We start from the raw sequence: 17,433 nt of genomic DNA, 5'->3' as shown, positions 1-17,433 counted from the left end.
AAGTTTATGCTAATATTAGTATTAGCTTGACTCAAACGGCTAATCAGCACTCAATATTATGCTCTAAAGTATTAATACAGCATCAATAGCATCATGGCTATACTAAAGCTAAAATACGAAATTGTGCTAATGCTAAAGCTAATGCTAAGCCTGTAGAAATTGACTAACTTCCCTCCAATGAAATACAAAATACAGACGTTTTACTACTGTGGCTTCATAATTGAGGTTATGCTAATATTAATATTAGCTTGACTCATAAACGGCTAATCAGCACTCAATATTATGCTCTAAAGTATTAATACAGCATCAACAGCATCATGGCTATACTAAAGCTAAAATACGAAATTGTGCTAATGCTAAAGCTAATGCTAAGCCTGTAGAAATGGACTAACTTCCCTCCATTGAGGCTTAATTACCATAATAATGGTAACAAGTTACAAAATACAGACGTTTTACTACTACTACTACTTCATAATTGAGGTTATGCTAATGCTAAAGTTTATGCTAATTTTAATATTGTCTCAGTAACATTAGCTTGACTCATAAAAGGCTAATCGTCACTCAATTCTAATTACTGGACTCCAAAAAAATAGTAGTTATTTTGATACAAAGAACAATATTTTTTTTATTGTTTTATGGATCCAAGTCAGCAATTTTATTGTCTCGAAGTTATCCCAACGGACCACGCCCGTTAGCATCCATGTCGCCTACCCGTGGCTGCATCAACACCTTCACTGACTTTCCCTTGCATCCTCCTCCGCACAGGCAGGATATAAAATGATCAGCGCTGGGATTTGCTGGGTTAAGGACGCTTAGAGCAGGGCTTTTAATGGCATGACGTCACATTAATTAGCGGCTACTTTGATCCTTTCAGCCTCTAAGCCTCAGTATGTCCTGGTACAACATCAGTGACTCCCTTTAGGGACCGTGCAGGAGGATGCAATCAGCCTTGTAGGAACATTTAAATTTTTGTAAAACTTCCCTGTGCAGGTGATGCTTCTATAAGGAAGAAAGTTTGAAGACATTTTCAAAAATGGCCGATCAAGGCAGCGTGGAGAAATATCTGGAGAACAACCCGCAGTTTGCGAAAGAGTATTTTGATAAGAAACTGCGGGCGGAAGCCTTGTCCGCCGCTTTCTCGACCACAATACCGGCGACAGACATTGCCTCCATTAAGGATGTCAACTTGTTACTGGAGTCGGCTATCATCTTCGAGTTGGTCCAGGAGATGCAAAAGCAAGGTCCGTTGGAGGAGTCCCTCCATAAGGTGCTGCAGAGGTTGGCGCTCATTCTGCAAGCCGACCGGGTCAGCTTTTACCTGTGCCGCTCCAGGAACGGGACGCCCGAGCTCGCCACTTGTCTCTTCGACGTGACGCCGACATCGAAATACGACGCCAACCTGGTCCACCCTCAGACTGAGATTGTGTTCCCCATCGATATGGGTATTGTCGGATTCACCGCACAGTCCAAAAAACCCCAAAACATTCCTGATGTCACTCAGGTGAGCAGTATGGAGTCCTGACGATGGTTCCAACCATCCAATTTAAAATATTATTTTCATATATATTAATATTGGTTCACATTACTATCATTTATTATCATTGGATTGAATATACTGATTATTGCTGTGTTTATTTGGTATTAGTTATACAATTGGTTTATTATTGTTACCTCCTGTTATTTTTATTATTTTTGTTATTTTTATTATATTATTTTTTATTAGTTTTATTATTTATTATTTTTATTATTTATTTTTTATTATTTATATTTTTTATTTTACCGTACCGAAGTACGTCCATAATACAATTTAAGTTTGTTTTTTTTGTTTTTTTTTTTATAATGCACATCGTACAATCATGGTACATGGTACAATCAGTAACTGTTACATTTGTTCACTTCCTGCTTTCCTAATATAATGAAAAAATTAAAAAAATTATTTTATTTTATTTTTGTCACGTACCAAAGTACGAGGTGATATGACCATAATGGGTACCATATTAAGTGTCAATATAGTAATATATATATATGGTACAATCAATAACTGTTACATTTGTTCACTTCCTGCTTTCCTATATATAATAAAAAAATTAAAAAATTTATTTTATTTTATTTTTGTCACGTACCAAAGTACGAGGTGATATGACCATAATGCGTACCATAGTAAGTGTCAATATAGTGATATATATATAGATAAATATATATATATATATGGTACAATCAATAATACATTTGTTCACTTCCTGCTTTCTTAATATAATAAAAAATTAAAATTTTATTTTATTTTATTTTTGTCACGTACCAAAGTACGAGGTGATATGAGCATCCAATGACATAATGGGTACCATAGTAACTGTCAATATAGTGATATATATATATATATATATATGGTACTTTTACAATCATTAACTGTTACATTTGTTCACTTCCTGCTTTCTATCTGGTAATAATATCGATGGTAATGTATCGATGGTATCTTCCAATGCTTGCATTGAATCTGATTGCGCAAGCGTACCTAATGATGTGTATGTTTGTGTTGCTAATGCTCTTAAACGGGGATATAAAAAGGCGGCTCTCTTCTAAAAGTGTCCTCAAATCGTTTATTTACCCAAACAATATGGAAGCTCAATTTGTGGACAATAAATAAAGCAGAAAAAAATTATTATTATTTGAATATTACAATGGAAGCGCTTGGATGTTTGTTTGTTTTTTTTAAAAAGTAATTAAAGTCTGCTGGAACATCAAGGTTGACGACTGACATGACAAACTAATCAGCGTTTATTAATGTTTAAAAAAAAATCCAGGCAAGATTCATTGTGGAAAAGAAATAAATCTGCTGTGGTGAATCTGTCGTTAATTAATTAACTAATTAATTTGTACCAACTGTCCTCCCTTCCCACAGAATAAAAAGTTCTGCGACTTTGTGGACAAGCAGACAGGCTACACGACCAAATGCATGCTCACGTTCCCTCTAGTGGCCGACAAAGAGTGCCTTGGGGTTGTCATGGCGCTCAACAAGATCGGAGCGCCTCACTTCACTCCGGAGGATGAAGCGGTACGGCTGGCAATATTATTATTATTATTATTATTATTATACAGAATATGTTTTAGTGGATTTTTTATCTGTTGCTATTTGATAGTAAGTTAAATAACAATGGAAAACAGTCAGTAGTCACACATTGCTGTGGGACGCTAGCTATTTATTGGGAGAGTTGCTGAAACACATCTGAAAATGGTAATGGTAATGGTAATTTAATTTCATTTGAACATGCATCAGATGACAATTGAATGCATCACTTAATCAGTTCACAGTTCCACATGTCCAAAAGGAGTAGGAAGAAGCAAAGCTTATTAAATCCTACCCCTCCATCTGGTACTTTTACAATCAGTAACTGTTACATTTGTTCACTTCCTGCTTTCCTAATATAGTTTAAGTTTTTTTTTAATTATTTTTTAATTACATTTGTTCACTTCCTGCTTTCCTAATATAGTTTAAGGTTTTTTTTAATTATTTTTTAATTACATTTGTTCACTTCCTGCTTTCCTAATATAGTTTAAGGTTTTGGGGTTTTTTTTTTATTATTTTTTATTACATTTGTTCACTTCCTGCTTTCCTAATATAGTTTAAGTTTTTTTTATTATTTTTTAATTACATTTGTTCACTTCCTGCTTTCCTAATGTAGTTTAAGTTTTTTTTTTGTTTTTTTAAATTATTTTTTATTACATTTGTTCACTTCCTGCTTTACTAATATAGTTTAAGGTTTTTTTTAATTATTTTTAATTACATTTGTTCACTTCCTGCTTTCCTAATATAGTTTAAGTTTTTTTTGTTTTTTTTGTTTTTTTTTATTATTTTTATTACATTTGTTCACTTCCTGCTTTCCTAATATAGTTTAAGTTTTTTGTTTTTTAAATTGTTTTTATTACATTTGTTCACTTCCTGCTTTCCTAATATAGTTTACGTTTTTTCTTTTTTTTAATTATTTTTTATTACATTTGTTCACTTCCTGCTTTCCTAATATAGTTTAAGTTTTTTTACAAGGTGATATGAGCATCCAATGACATAATGTGTACCATAGTAAGTGTCAATATAGTGATATATATAGCACATCATGACTGGTTCAAGACTCTTCATCCTTGTATTTAGCAAACATCAACTGCTTGTATTGTTTCTTGAATTGGCTCATCGTTGTGCATTGTTTGAGGGTCTTACTCAATCCATTCCATAGTTTGATTCCACATACTGAAATGCTATGGCTTTTTAACGTAGTCCTAGCATAGAAGTGTTTCAAATGTAGGACTAATATCCATCGACAATTGACATTCAATGATGACTAGCCTTGTTTATCCAGTCATGAAAATATCGGGGTATCAGCAACAGAACCGGCAGTAACGATTTGGCACCGATTGCTTCCAAATGCGGCATCATCAAGAAACTGAGAAATGATCATCCAAACATGTTGTCTATTAGTGTTGAGTGTCATCATTAATATGTTTGTCCTCAGCTCTTCCACAAGTATATGACCTTTGCTCAAGTCATCGCACTGCAGTTTCACACCAACTACATGTTCAATGTGGAGTCCAGGAGGAGTCAGGTGAACTTCTCCACCCTTGAAATCTGAAATCCATCTCCATCTATCTGTGATGTTTAAGTCAAATTCCGATTCCCCCATTCAAAGGTTCTGCTTTGGTCGGCCAGCAAAGTTTTCGAAGAATTGACGGACATCGAGAGGCAGTTCCACAAAGCGCTCTACACCGTGAGGACCTACCTTCTATGCGAAAGATACTCAGTTGGTCTCTTGGATATGACCAAAGAGAAGGTTGGACTCGATGAAGAACCAACGGAACTGCAAATACGAATACCTTGAATAATCGTTTTGTTACCTTGACTAGGAATTCTACGATGAATGGCCGGTGAAACTTGGAGACGTAGAACCATATAAAGGACCAAAAACTCCAGATGGAAGGGTAATGAAGTCCTATCAAAGAGTCTTTGTTGTCTTTTTTGGTCCACAAGGTCTTATTTTCACTTTATTTAAAATTCAGGAAATCAACTTTTATAAGATAATCGATTACCTCCTGGAGGGCAAAGAGGAAATTAAAGTCATACCGTGAGTGTAATGACTAAAAATTATTATTTATTATTATTTTATTATTATTAAGGTGTTCTATCTATGTCTTTCAGTGGTCCTCCGGCAGATCATTGGGCTCTGGTTAGCGGACTACCGACCTACGTAGCTGAGAACGGATTTGTAGGTCTTCCACACAGAAGTGAATTTAAAGCAAGTGGAATGAAGTAAAAAAAAAAAAAAATCGTGTTTTTTTGCAGATCTGCAACATGATGAACGTGGCTGCAGATGATTTCTTCACTTTCCAGGTTTGTGGATTCTACTTTTTTTTAAATCCATACATTGAAAAACAGTAAATGCTAAACCAAAATGGCGTCTGCCGTCTCTCCACCAGAAAGAGGCAGTGGATGAAACGGGTTTCATCATCAAGAACTGCCTGTCGTTGCCTATCGTCAACAAAAAGGAAGAAATTGTAGGAATCGCTACTTTCTTCAACAGGAAAGACGGAAAACCCTTCGACGAATACGATGAGCAGATTACCGAGGTATCGGTTCCCTTGCCGCGGAATATTCCGCAAACAGATCTGTCCATTTGTTCCCAATGTCATTCTCCATTGGGATAGAAGAATTAATGGAAGAAAAGTGTCTAAACAGGTTGCACGGTGGTAGAGTGGTTAGCACGCAGACCTCACAGCTAGGTTACCCGGGGTTCAATCCCACGCCCAGGGCCATCTCTGTGTGGAGTTTGCATGTTCTTTCCGTGGGTTTTCTCCGGGTACTCCGGTTTCGTCGCACATTCCATAAACATGCTAGGTTAATTAGCGACTCCAAATTGTCCATAGGTATGAATGTGAGTGTGAATGGTTGTTTGTCTATATGTGCCCTGTGATTGGCTGGCTGGCGACCAGTCCAGAGTGTACGCCACCTGGGATAGGCTCCAGCACCCATGCAACCCTCGTGAGGATAAGCGGTAGAAAATGACTCAATGTTTACGTTTAGCATGGCGGTAAAGTGGTTAGCGCACAGGTCTCACAGCTAGGAGACCCGGGTTCAATCCCACCCCCAGGGCCATCTCTGTGTGGAGTTTGCATGTTCTCCCCGTGCATGCGTGTGTTCTTCCCGGTACTCCGGTTTCCTCCCACATTCCAAAAACATGCTAGGTTAATTAGCGACTCCAAATTGTCCATAGGTATGAATGTGAGTGTGAATGGTTGTTTGTCTATATGTGCCCTGTGATTGGCTGGCCACCAGTCCACAGTGTACGCCGCCCCTCGACCCTCGTGAGGATAAGCGGTAAAAAATGAATGAATGAATGAATTAATGTAACATTTACAGGGCTTCTTGGTTGCACAGTGGTAGTGTGGTTAGCGCGCAGGCCCCACAGCTAGTAGACCCTAGTTCGATCCCACCCTCGGCCATCTCTGTTTGAAGTTTGCATGTTCTCCCTGTGCATGCGTGGGTTTTCTCCGGGTACTCCGTTTTTTTCCCACATTCCAAAAACATGCTTAATTAGCGACTCCATAGATATGAATGTGAGTGTGAATGGTTGTTTGTCTATATGTGCCCTGTGATTGAGAGTGTACGCCGCCTCTCGCCCGAAGACAGCTGCCATGTGACCCTTGTGAGGATAAACGGTAGAAAATGAATGAATGAAAGTATCTAAACAAATTTGCCACTTAATGAGGTTCATTACTGAGGCATTTCGATGAGTTTGCGAAACATCCTCTCACATCCTTTTTTTCCTTCATCTTTTCTTACATCCCCTAAGCCTTTTTTTTTTAAACTTATTTTGTACATCCGCTGTGCATCCCACAGGCCCTGACCCAGTTCCTGGGCTGGTCCGTGCTTAACTGTGACACCTATGACAGACTCAACCGCATGGAGCACAGGAAAGACATCGCCCAGGAGATGCTCATGTACCAGACCAAGTGTACGGATACTGAGATGCAGTCCATCCTGGTCAGGATTTCCTTTTAAGTCTAAGGCCACATCCAAGTCAGAAAACACTGAACACTAAAAAGCCTTTGTCTGTTTTTTCTTTCTTTCTATTTTGATACGCAGAACACCAAAGAAAAGTTTGATAGCGAGCCTGAAGACTGCGACCAGAAAGAGATGTACAAACTATTGGTAAGCGAGATTTAAATGGATACTTCGCTTTTCGATTTGGAAATGACATGATTTAAACGATGAAATGTATGGACGGTGGGAAGATTTGATGGAAAGATATACGGATGAATGGATAGAGACTGATTTACATAGCGGAATATCAAAGGTATTGAGGGAGAAAATTAGCTTGTTCTTAGTCTTGATTTTTTTTTGCCTATGGAAATCGAATGGATGGATGAACAGACGGTTAATTTGAATAAAATGATCCCCAGTTTATATAAAGAAAAACTGGGAAATTGTGTTTAGATTTTTTTGTCTATGGAAATTAGACTGGTGGATTGAGTGGATATATACATTGATGGACGGAAGGGCAGATAGATGAACTGGTTAAAGTAGACTTTCATAAAGCTATCCGGGTGGAAAAAAACCTTCGATTTTTCATCGAGAAGTTTGATGGACGGATGAACAAATATATCGATATGGAAATATAGATATAGATGGTCAAAGCAGAGAAGGAAAGAAGTTCTTTGTTGACTTTTTGTCAATGGAAATTGAATGAATGGATGGACCGACAAATGTAAAGATGGACGGATAGATTGAAAGTACAAAAAGTAGTAGCAGTCGTACTTTGTGTGGACTACGGAAGATTTGATGGAAAGATATACGGATGAATAGATAGAGACTGATTTACATAGCGGAATATCGGAGGTAATGAGGGAGAAAATTAGCTTGTTCGTAGTCTTGATTTTTTTGTCTATGGAAATTAGACTGGTGGATTGACTGGATATATACATGGATGGACGGAAGGGCAGATAGATGAACTGGTTAAAGTAGAGTTTCATAAAGCTATCCGGGTGGAAATTAACCTTCGACTTTTCGTCTAGAAGTTTGATGAATGGATGAACAAATAGCGATATGGAAATATAGATATAGATGGTCAAAGCAGAAGAGGAAAGAAGATGGTTCTTTGTTGACTTTTTGTCAATGGAAATTGAATGAATGGATGAACCGACAAATGTAAAGATGGACGGATAGATTGGAAGTACAATTCCGTTGCTTAAAAGTAGTAGCAGTCGTACTTCGTGTGGACTATGGAAGTTAAACTGAGAAATGGACAGATGGAACGAAAGGATGTATAGATACATTGTTTAAGTTAGAGTTCCATTGTAAAACTAGCAGTTTGTTTTTTGTCTATGAGAATTTAATGTATAGCTGAATGGATGCATAGATGTACATATATATATGGACGGACTGTTCGAGTTCCACAATGTAATAACAGAACTTTTCCTATGGAAACATTAAAGGGTTAACTAAGAATAACTAGATTAACTTGAGTTTTGCATGATGTAATCGGTTGCAAAGTATACCGATCTATTGTTGAATCGTCCCGTTCGTGTTCAGAGAGGAACCTGCCCACCGGCAGACAACATCAACGGCGAGAACCTGTACAACTTCGGCTTCAGCGATTTCCCGGTCTCCGAGTTTGACCTCATCAAAGCCGGCATTCGCATGTTTTTCGAACTCGGAGTGGTTGAAAAGTTTAAAGTTCCAGCCGAGGTGAGAGCGTTCAGACAAATGGAATGTTCTTACGATATCGGACATGGGACTTATGTGCATCAACGTCCCCCCCCCCAACACAGACGCTCACTCGCTGGATGTACACGGTGAGGAAGGGTTACCGATCCATTACCTACCACAACTGGCGGCACGGTTTCAACGTGGGTCACACCATGTTTTGCCTGCTCCAGGTAACTCATTAAGTCGAAATACTCGAGGTTTAGTAGTAGTAGTAGTACTTCTGCATATGCTTGCATTACTATATATCATTACGATTAGTACATTGTTTAATTATTTTCAAGATATTTGTATTGTGGATTTGCAAAAAAATATTGGCAAGTTTAGAGTGACCCATTGGAGTGACCCGGTCCTTTTTTGGAATCAAACATCTTTTCCCATGTACAGACAGGGAGGCTGAGGAAGTACTATTCTGATCTGGATGCCTTCGCCATGGTTGCCGCTGCGTTCTGTCACGATATTGACCACAGAGGCACCAACAACCTATACCAGACAAAGCAAGTCCACAACTAATATTCTATATCTGCGGCGTTTTTATGTCATTGTTGTGTTGTTTTGTTTTTTTAATAATCTGCAGGAGTGCATCTCCTCTGGCCAAACTTCACGGCTCGTCGATTATGGAAAGGCACCACTTGGAATTTAGCAAAACCCTGATGGGCGACGAGGTGTGATTGTATTTGTGAACACTACAAACTATACTACTGTTCATTGTTAATAATATGCCGTGTTTTGGACACCGTTTTGCAGAGTCTGAACATCTTCTGCAACCTTCAGAAGCGTCAGTTTGAGACCGTGCAGCACTTGTTTGACGTCTGCATCATTGCAACTGATTTGGCACTTTACTTCAAGTAAATAATATTTAAATATTCAATATATTCTATTCTAACCAATGCTTCACTGTGTAAAATATGTATTACAGTTACTGCAGTTTGTGGGGAATTTACCTGCCACTATTTGAATAATTGTTGAATTTTTCAATTCATTTGACTTCATGTTCTCGTGCAGAAAAAGAACCATGTTCCAGAACATTGTGAACGCCACCGAGCCAATGACGGACGAAAAAGAGGCAACGGCGTATGTTTCTAACAACCCCATCAGAAAGGAGATTATCATGTAAGCGACATCAAATCGTGAATAAATTTTCAGCGCAGAAGTCACATCGTGTTTTTGTCCTCTCAACCCCAAGGGCGATGATGATGACCGGCTGTGACCTGTCAGCCATCACCAAACCCTGGGAAGTGCAGAGCAAGGTGGGTGGCTTTGGCACCTTCCAACATGTGTCGGGTGGGAAAAAAAATATACCTCAGAGGTGGCGCCAGGAAAGCATGCACGGGAGTTGAACTGCAGTATTACTCTATAACTCATCATATTCAATATGAAATGGAACGCAAAATGTAACAAAAGTACTGAGCCAAAGCAACAATTGCGAATACAAACTAGTACATCAAATAATGAAGTAAAATTTAAAAAAAAATAGCCATGCATTGTATGTGAAAAATTCTACAATTTAATCTGACTTTTGCTAATTTTTTGTTGTGGACTCCCGTAGAGCAGCGACACACAATAACCCGCACAGAAACCTTTCTAGATCTTCCAGCTTCTGCACCTATTCCACCTGTATTTCCTTGGCTTTCCAAAATGGTCTGTAGTTGGTCCACTGTGATGTGCTCCCGAGGACCTCCGGACTACTGCCGAACCCCACTTTTCAATTTTGTCGCTATAGGAGTTGATCATAAATCAATAAACCCTAAAGCTACAGTCGAGAGACCCTTGACTTACCATGTATGAACTCGGAGCGATAACATAAATCAGCATTTACTAAATGCTAAATGGCACAACATTGTTTATAAAACTTGATAGACCACTGACTGATGGTGGAAGAAGGCTATTAGCAACTCCAAACATCGGTTAGCTTATAATTTGCACCCCGCTCCCTGTATGCACACTCTATAATGCTACACAGATAACCACTTACTTACACAAAATAAACACAGCTAAGACATTTAAAATATAAATCGTTGCTTACAGCTTGTGCTTCTGACTCTTCAACATAACAATTGCGAATACAAACTAGTACATCAAATAGTACATCAAATAATGAAGTAAATTTAAAAAAAACAGCCATGCATTGTATGTAAAAATTTTACAATTTAATCTGTATAAATGGGAACTTTTGCTCATTTTTCTGCGTGGACTCCCGTAGAGTAGCGACACACAATAACCCGCACAGAAACCTTTCTAGATCTTCCAGATTCTAGATCTTCCAGCAACTTGCTGGAAGAATGTGTGGGGAAACCATCATTTGTGCCACACTGCCTCAAAAAAGAAACAAAAAGGACAGGGATATCCAGGACAGTAAATTGTCTTGAATTCCCCCATTGACTAATTCTATTGACTTATTGTATTCTATTCTAAAACAAAGCAACTTGTTGCAAGAAGAACTAACAGAGTGTTAGCCCAACACCCCGTCATTGATTATGTCATTGATTACTTGAGTGTCCCAATACTTTGGTCTGCGTTGGCTGCCAAAGAAATAGATCGGTGAAAGGTTGATCAGATTTCAGGCTGTGCTTGATTAAGCACAACTGTGCACCCCGGACTTACCATGTATGTCCAACTAATGGTCTGTGATGGGTCTACGGGAGTTGGGGACTCCCATAGAGCAGCGACACACAATAACCCGCACAGAAACATTTCTAGATCTTCCAGATTCTGCACCTATTCCAGCTGTATTTCCTTGGCTTTCCAAAATGGTCTGTAGTTGGTCTGCTGTGATGGGTAACACTCCCAAGTGCTCCCGAGGACCTCCGGACTACTGCCGAACCCACTTTTATGATATTGTAACAATGGAAAAACGAGGACAAACTTAATTTTTGCAAGAAAAAAAATTAAACATTTCAAGCAAGATGTTATTTTCTGACTGATATCGGAATATTATAAGGAACGGGGGGTTTTTTTGTTTTTTTTTAATAAATTTCAAGCAAAATTATGTAATTGTACAAGAATTTCCAATTGTAAAAATGTGATGAGGAAAAAAGTCATTTTTCAAGGAAAAATGTGCAATTTTTAGACTATGAAATCACAATATTGTGAGTAAAAAAAAAGCGGTAAATTTACAGGAATAATTATGTAATATTATGAGGAATTTTCTGAGATAAAACTCACTTCACTTTTCCGGGAATTAGCAACCAACTTGTGCAAAAATAGAAAAGTCGATGCAAACATCGGATTTAAAGGTGACAGCCTGACGATATTTTTTGTCGGTATAGGAGTTGATCATAAATCAATAAACCCTAAAGCTACAGTCAAGAGACCCCTGACTTACCATGTATGTCCAACTAATTGTCTGTAGTTGGTCCGCTGTGATGGGTCACACTCCCAAGTGCTCCCGAGGACCTCCGGACTACTGCCGAAACCCACGTTTATGATATTGTAACTTAACTTTTGCAAGAAATTTTTGCAAGAAAAAAATTACACATTTCAAGCAAGATGTTGTTATTTTCTGACTGATATCGGAATATTATAAGGAAAGGTTTTTTTTGTTTTTTTTTTACAAAATTTCAAGCGAAATTATGTAATTGTACAAGAATTTGCAATTGTAATAATATGATGAGGAAAACAGTCATTTTTCAGGAACAAATTTCAAGGAAAAATTTGCAATTTTTGACTATGAAATCACAAAAATGGTAAATTTACAAGAATAATTATGTAATATTATGAGGAATTTTCCGAGATAAAACTCACTTCACTTTTCTGGGAATTAGCAACCAACTTGTGCAAAAATAGAAAAGTTGATGCAAACATCGGGATTTTTTTGTGTTTTGTAGGTGGCGCTGATGGTCGCCGCTGAATTCTGGGAGCAAGGAGATCTGGAGAGATCAGTTTTGGACCAGCAGCCAATTGTAAATAATCACATTTTTATTCTTTTTGTCCATTTAAAAAAAAAAATTATCAACTAAAGAGCTTTTTATGTGTCCCTGTTGTAGCCCATGATGGACAGAAACTGCGCCGAACAGCTACCCAAGATGCAGTGCGGTTTCATTGACTTTGTGTGCTCATTTGTGTACAAGGTAATATCCTTCAAAATGTCAAAATCTGTCAAAAAAAAATACAAACTGTCACCATGCACTGACTTGAACCGGTGGAAGAATTTCTATTTGCCATACATCAAAAAGTCCACTTGGACAAGAACATACATGTTCACGTACATACCCTCCGTTCACCTTGTGTTTTTTTTTTTCCCCTGCAAGGAGTTCTCCAGGTTCCACAAGGAGATCCAGCCCATGTTTGACGGCCTCAACAACAACCGCTCGCATTGGAACGAGCTGGCCGAGGTGTACAACGCCAAAATGAAGGCCATCGAGGACCAGAAGAAGAAACTGGAAGAGGAGGAAGCCAGGAAAGGTGATAGGAAAAATCTTTGTGGAGTTAACTGTGTTAGTTCGCACATAACAAAAGAGTCAACCGCTGATGATGCTAACGGCTAAATGCTAAAATGATGCTAACAGGCATGTTTTGTGCTAAACACAGCCGGACTCGTACATTGTATTAATAACACAAAGGAACGTACGCTATATTGTCCGCTAACTGGGAAGTGTATGTAAACCAAGGAAAAATACGGTAACCGAGGTGTATGCTAACTAAGGTTCCAACAAACTTAATATTATAAACAAATTGCACACAAAAAACATACAAATCATAATATCCTGAGGGAAAAGGTTGCAATTTTGAGTTGAAATTTCTAATTTGATGAGAATAATTTTGTGATATTACGAGAAAAATTTGGATTACAAAAAGTTGTAGTTTTACGAGAATAAATTTACATTTCAAGGTAAATGTTATTTTCCCTTTGTGATATCGTAATATTACGACCCAAAAAAAGTGATTTTATGAATTTCAAAATAAATTTAATTTTACGATTGGAATATCGTAACATTGAAAAAACAAGGACAAACAAAATTTTTGTTTGTCCTTGATGTTGTAATTTTCTGACTGATATCGGAATATTATAAGGAATATTTTTTTTGTTTTTTGTTACTAAATTTCAAGCGAAATTATGTAATTGTACAAGAATTTCCAATTGTAATAATGTGATGAGGAAAAAAGTCATTTTTCCGGAACAAATTTTAAGGAAAAAATTGCAATTTTTAGACTATGAAGTCACAATATCGTGAGTAAAAAAGCGGTAAATTTATAAGAATAATTATGTAACATTATGAGGAATTTTCTGACATAAAACTCACTTCACTTTTCTGGGAATTAGCAACTAATATGTGCAAAAATAGAAAAGTCGATGCAAACATCGGATTTATCGATGACAGCCTGCCGATATTTTTTGTTCACAGAACATCGGCGAGAGTATTATTCCGATTATGTTCATATTTTGCATGTTTGAAGCCGTATGCGAGATCTCAACATGGGCCAAAAATTGTATATATTGAACAAATTTTATGGTAGCTAATTAAATAATACGTATCTTTATTTTCCAGCAGGTGGTGGAGAAGGGAAGTCAAAAACGTGTTCCGTCTGCTAACTTCCTCTGGAGATATGGACTGTTTCAGCCTTCGGCTCGGAGCCATAGTACTTCCTGGTTAGGTCAAGTCCAACCTAGACCACTTGTAGTCTCCTAGACCTGCCTGAGGAGGGAATAATCACAAACGACGAAGAACACTGTGGGAATTTATTGAGGACATGTTGGACGATGGGATGTTTCCCCTTCTTCGGACAGAATCAACGGATCTTGCAATCATCCAAACCCCGCCCCCCCCCCCCCACCTCTTCACGTAATGTTGCTAGCCGGTTAGCGCATTGTCTAGTTGCATCGAGTTGCTGCTGTATGGGCAGCGGCCAACCGTGCATGAAGGGTGGGGTCATTATAATAATTATACGAGTACATTTTGTAATCTTACAAGCATTTTATGAGGAAAAAAATGTACGTTTATGAGATAGCGAAAATATAATTTAAGGAAGTTGTAATGTTGCGAGGAGAAACAAGAATATATTTGTAACAATATAATTTCAATAACTTTTCAAGAAGGAAAAATAAGTCTTGCATTAATTAACTAACTTGCATTAATTGTCCAAAAAAAAAATTGTCAGACGACCGGACAAAACTCGTAACTTTATGAGTGAGCTTACAAAAACGACAAAAATGTTAAAATATAAAAAATTTTCAACATAAAATCACAATTTTACATGAATATATTTGTGATATTATACGGAAAAAAACATGCTATCTACAAAATAGTTGTCATTGACAGAACCGGGAAAAAATGTCACAATTTATTGAAAATAAGAAATTTCATAAATTTAATAGATAAAAATCATACAAGAAAATTTTTTTGGGAAAAAAAATTTTGAAAATTTTTTTTTGAAAAAAAATTTTTTGAAAATTTTTTTTTATCATCAAATCATAATATTATAAGGAGGGGGAAAATATATTTTAAGTGAGAGATCAACGCTAATGTTATATCAATCCAAAAATTATGCATAATTTCACTGAATTGAGGAATAAAATGGATTTGAGCTTCAGTAGAAAAAGTAGCAAAAGCTAGCAAAGCCTTATCAAAATGTACCGTGTTGAGAATGTGACACATCTACTGTATGAGCACTATCGATTAGGCCAAAGCTCAAGAGTCCCCCCCCCCCCCCCCAAAAAAAAATCTTTTTTTTTTTTTTAGCAACAAGCCTCCTCTTACACAACATGTTCCCCGCTAATCAATGAGACATCAATCAAAGGTCTCTAATCCTATCAGCGCAGCTTTACAGCTACCTGATTGAGGAGCCAAAAAGGTGCTCAAACATGCACCCAGACGACATCATTTCACAACCCGAGACGCTTATATATGTGTGTACTGTTTCATGTTTTTTGTTTTCACGTACTCTTATGTATGGATAACCGGTCATGAGTTTGTGTGTAATAAGCAAATAAAACGTCTCCACGGAGTTGAACGTGATCAGCTGTGTTTGTTTTTATCGTACACTAACCAAAAAAGGTGCGCTTGGTCGCACACACCTGAAGGTTAGACAAAGAGTGAACTTGGGCAACCCGCCACAAGGCTTAACGGCAACAAGCGCACTTCCTTTTTAGTCACATATCGTGCAAGGATCTTTCAGGCTCCAAAGCTGGATGAGCCTCGCAGGAAAAGAGGATAAGGGGATTGCTTCTGATCCCCCCCCATCCACCCCCCCACCCCGTCCAATTCAACCGTGTCTGGATCTGTTCGACATCCCGACGCTCTCGCCGTCTTTATGGACGTAAAAGTGGCTTTGTGCTTGTCGAGTCACCGACACCTATCACTGAAACACGGACTTTCTTTCAAAAAAACATTTTCAAAATGCTCAAAAAAAAGGGGAAGAAAATTCAATAAGTAATTTAATAATAATTAAACCAGCATGTAATTTTACCAAAAAAATTTTTTATTTAGGTTATAATAACACAAGACAAAAATTGTCATTTTTCAAGAAAAAATCAACATTTTTTTAACCCTCCTTATTTGGAGGTTAGCTTGAAAATTTTCCTCTGCCCTGTCTGAGTGTTTTTCCCCTTATTTATTCTGATGATTACACAATTTTGCTTGTACTTCTGTTGTTAATAACAATAAAACCAGCATGTAATTTTACCCAACAAAAAAATTTCATTTAGGTTGTAATAACACAAGACAAAGTTGTCATTTTTCAAGAAAAAATCAACATTTTTTTGGAGGTTAGCTTGAATTTTTTATTATTTTTCCCCTGCCCTGTCCTCGTATTTTCCCCCTTATTTACCCTGCTGATTACACAATTTTGCTTGTACTTCTGTTGTTAATAACAACAATAAAACCAGCATGTAATTTTACCAATTTTTTTTTTTCATTTAGGTTGTAATAACACAAGACAAAGTTGTCATTTTTCAAGAAAAAATCAACATTTTTTTTAACCCTCCTTATTTGGAGGTTAGCTTGAAATTTTTATTATTTTTCCCCTGCCCTGTCCGAGTGTTTTCCCCCTTATTTATCCTGATGATTACACAATTTCGCTTGTACTTCTAGAATAAAGGCTTGTTCAGAACCATTTTCTGCTCAAAAAAAGAAGGAAGAACGTCATTCAAAACTAAGATTATAATGTTAATAACAACAATAAAACCAGCATGTAATTTTACGAAAACAATTTTTTCATTTAGGTTGTAATAACACAAGAAAAAGTTGTCATTTTTCAAGAAAAAAAATCTACATTTTTTTAACCCTCCTTATTTGGAGGTTAGCTTGAAATTTTTATTATTTTTCCCCTGCCCTGTCCGAGTGTTTTTCCCCTTATTTATCCTGATGATTACACAATTTCGCTTGTACTTCTGTTGTTAATAACAACAATAAAACCAGCATGTAGTTTTACCAAAACAATTTTTTCATTTAGGTTGTAATAACACAAGACAAAGTTGTCATTTTTCAAGAAAAAAATCAACATTTTTTAACCCTCCTTATTTGGAGGTTAGCTTGAAATTTTTATTATTTTTCCCCTGCCCTGTCCTAGTATTTTTCCCCTTATTTATCCTGATAATTGCACAATTTCACTTGTACTTTTGTTGTTAATAACAACAATAAAACCAGCATGTAATTTTACCAAAAAAAATTTTTCATTTAGGTTGTAATAACACAAGACAAAGTTGTCATTTTTCAAGAAAAAAACAACATTTTTGGAGGTTAGCTTGA

General features: G+C 37.0%; 1 protein-coding gene across 2 annotated transcripts; it reads left to right on the top strand.

Annotated features, from left to right (window-relative positions):
- The first annotated feature begins 888 nt into the window (after nucleotides 1–888).
- On the top strand, nucleotides 889–17,185 carry pde6c (phosphodiesterase 6C, cGMP-specific, cone, alpha prime). Of its 2 annotated transcripts, none has more exons than XM_058061805.1 (23): nucleotides 889–1,501; nucleotides 2,900–3,052; nucleotides 4,503–4,592; nucleotides 4,677–4,817; nucleotides 4,891–4,965; nucleotides 5,044–5,108; nucleotides 5,183–5,249; nucleotides 5,327–5,374; nucleotides 5,461–5,610; nucleotides 6,881–7,024; nucleotides 7,127–7,192; nucleotides 8,573–8,728; nucleotides 8,812–8,919; nucleotides 9,134–9,243; nucleotides 9,324–9,411; nucleotides 9,494–9,594; nucleotides 9,752–9,859; nucleotides 9,933–9,996; nucleotides 12,574–12,648; nucleotides 12,733–12,816; nucleotides 12,997–13,150; nucleotides 14,239–16,248; nucleotides 16,452–17,185. In XM_058061805.1, the coding sequence occupies exons 1-22, from the start codon at nucleotides 1,034–1,036 to the stop codon at nucleotides 14,277–14,279; spliced, it is 2,556 nt and encodes an 851-aa protein (XP_057917788.1). In that variant the 5' UTR covers nucleotides 889–1,033; the 3' UTR covers nucleotides 14,280–16,248; nucleotides 16,452–17,185. The 2 variants fall into 2 exon arrangements, with proteins under 2 accessions (XP_057917788.1, XP_057917787.1); XM_058061804.1 differs by having other exon boundaries at nucleotides 890–1,501; nucleotides 14,236–16,248.
- Nucleotides 17,186–17,433: the final 248 nt, after the last annotated feature.

Source organism: Doryrhamphus excisus, chromosome 22 (assembly GCF_030265055.1).
Source record: "Doryrhamphus excisus isolate RoL2022-K1 chromosome 22, RoL_Dexc_1.0, whole genome shotgun sequence".
In the NCBI taxonomy this organism is placed as follows: domain Eukaryota; kingdom Metazoa; phylum Chordata; class Actinopteri; order Syngnathiformes; family Syngnathidae; genus Doryrhamphus; species Doryrhamphus excisus.
The sequence above is the reverse complement of the archived record's forward strand: the minus strand, read 5'-3'. Positions and strand labels throughout refer to the sequence as shown.

What these genes read in the sequence shown, in the direction of transcription:
- pde6c (XM_058061804.1), top strand. Translation starts at nt 1,034, where the DNA reads ATGGCCGATCAAGGCAGCGTGGAGAAATATCTGGAGAACAACCCGCAG. An exon ending in AACAACCTATACCAGACAAA is followed by an intron (nt 9,244 to 9,323) that starts GCAAGTCCACAA and finishes AATAATCTGCAG; the next exon opens with GAGTGCATCTCCTCTGGCCA. An exon ending in CCTGGGAAGTGCAGAGCAAG is followed by an intron (nt 9,997 to 12,573) that starts GTGGGTGGCTTT and finishes TGTGTTTTGTAG; the next exon opens with GTGGCGCTGATGGTCGCCGC.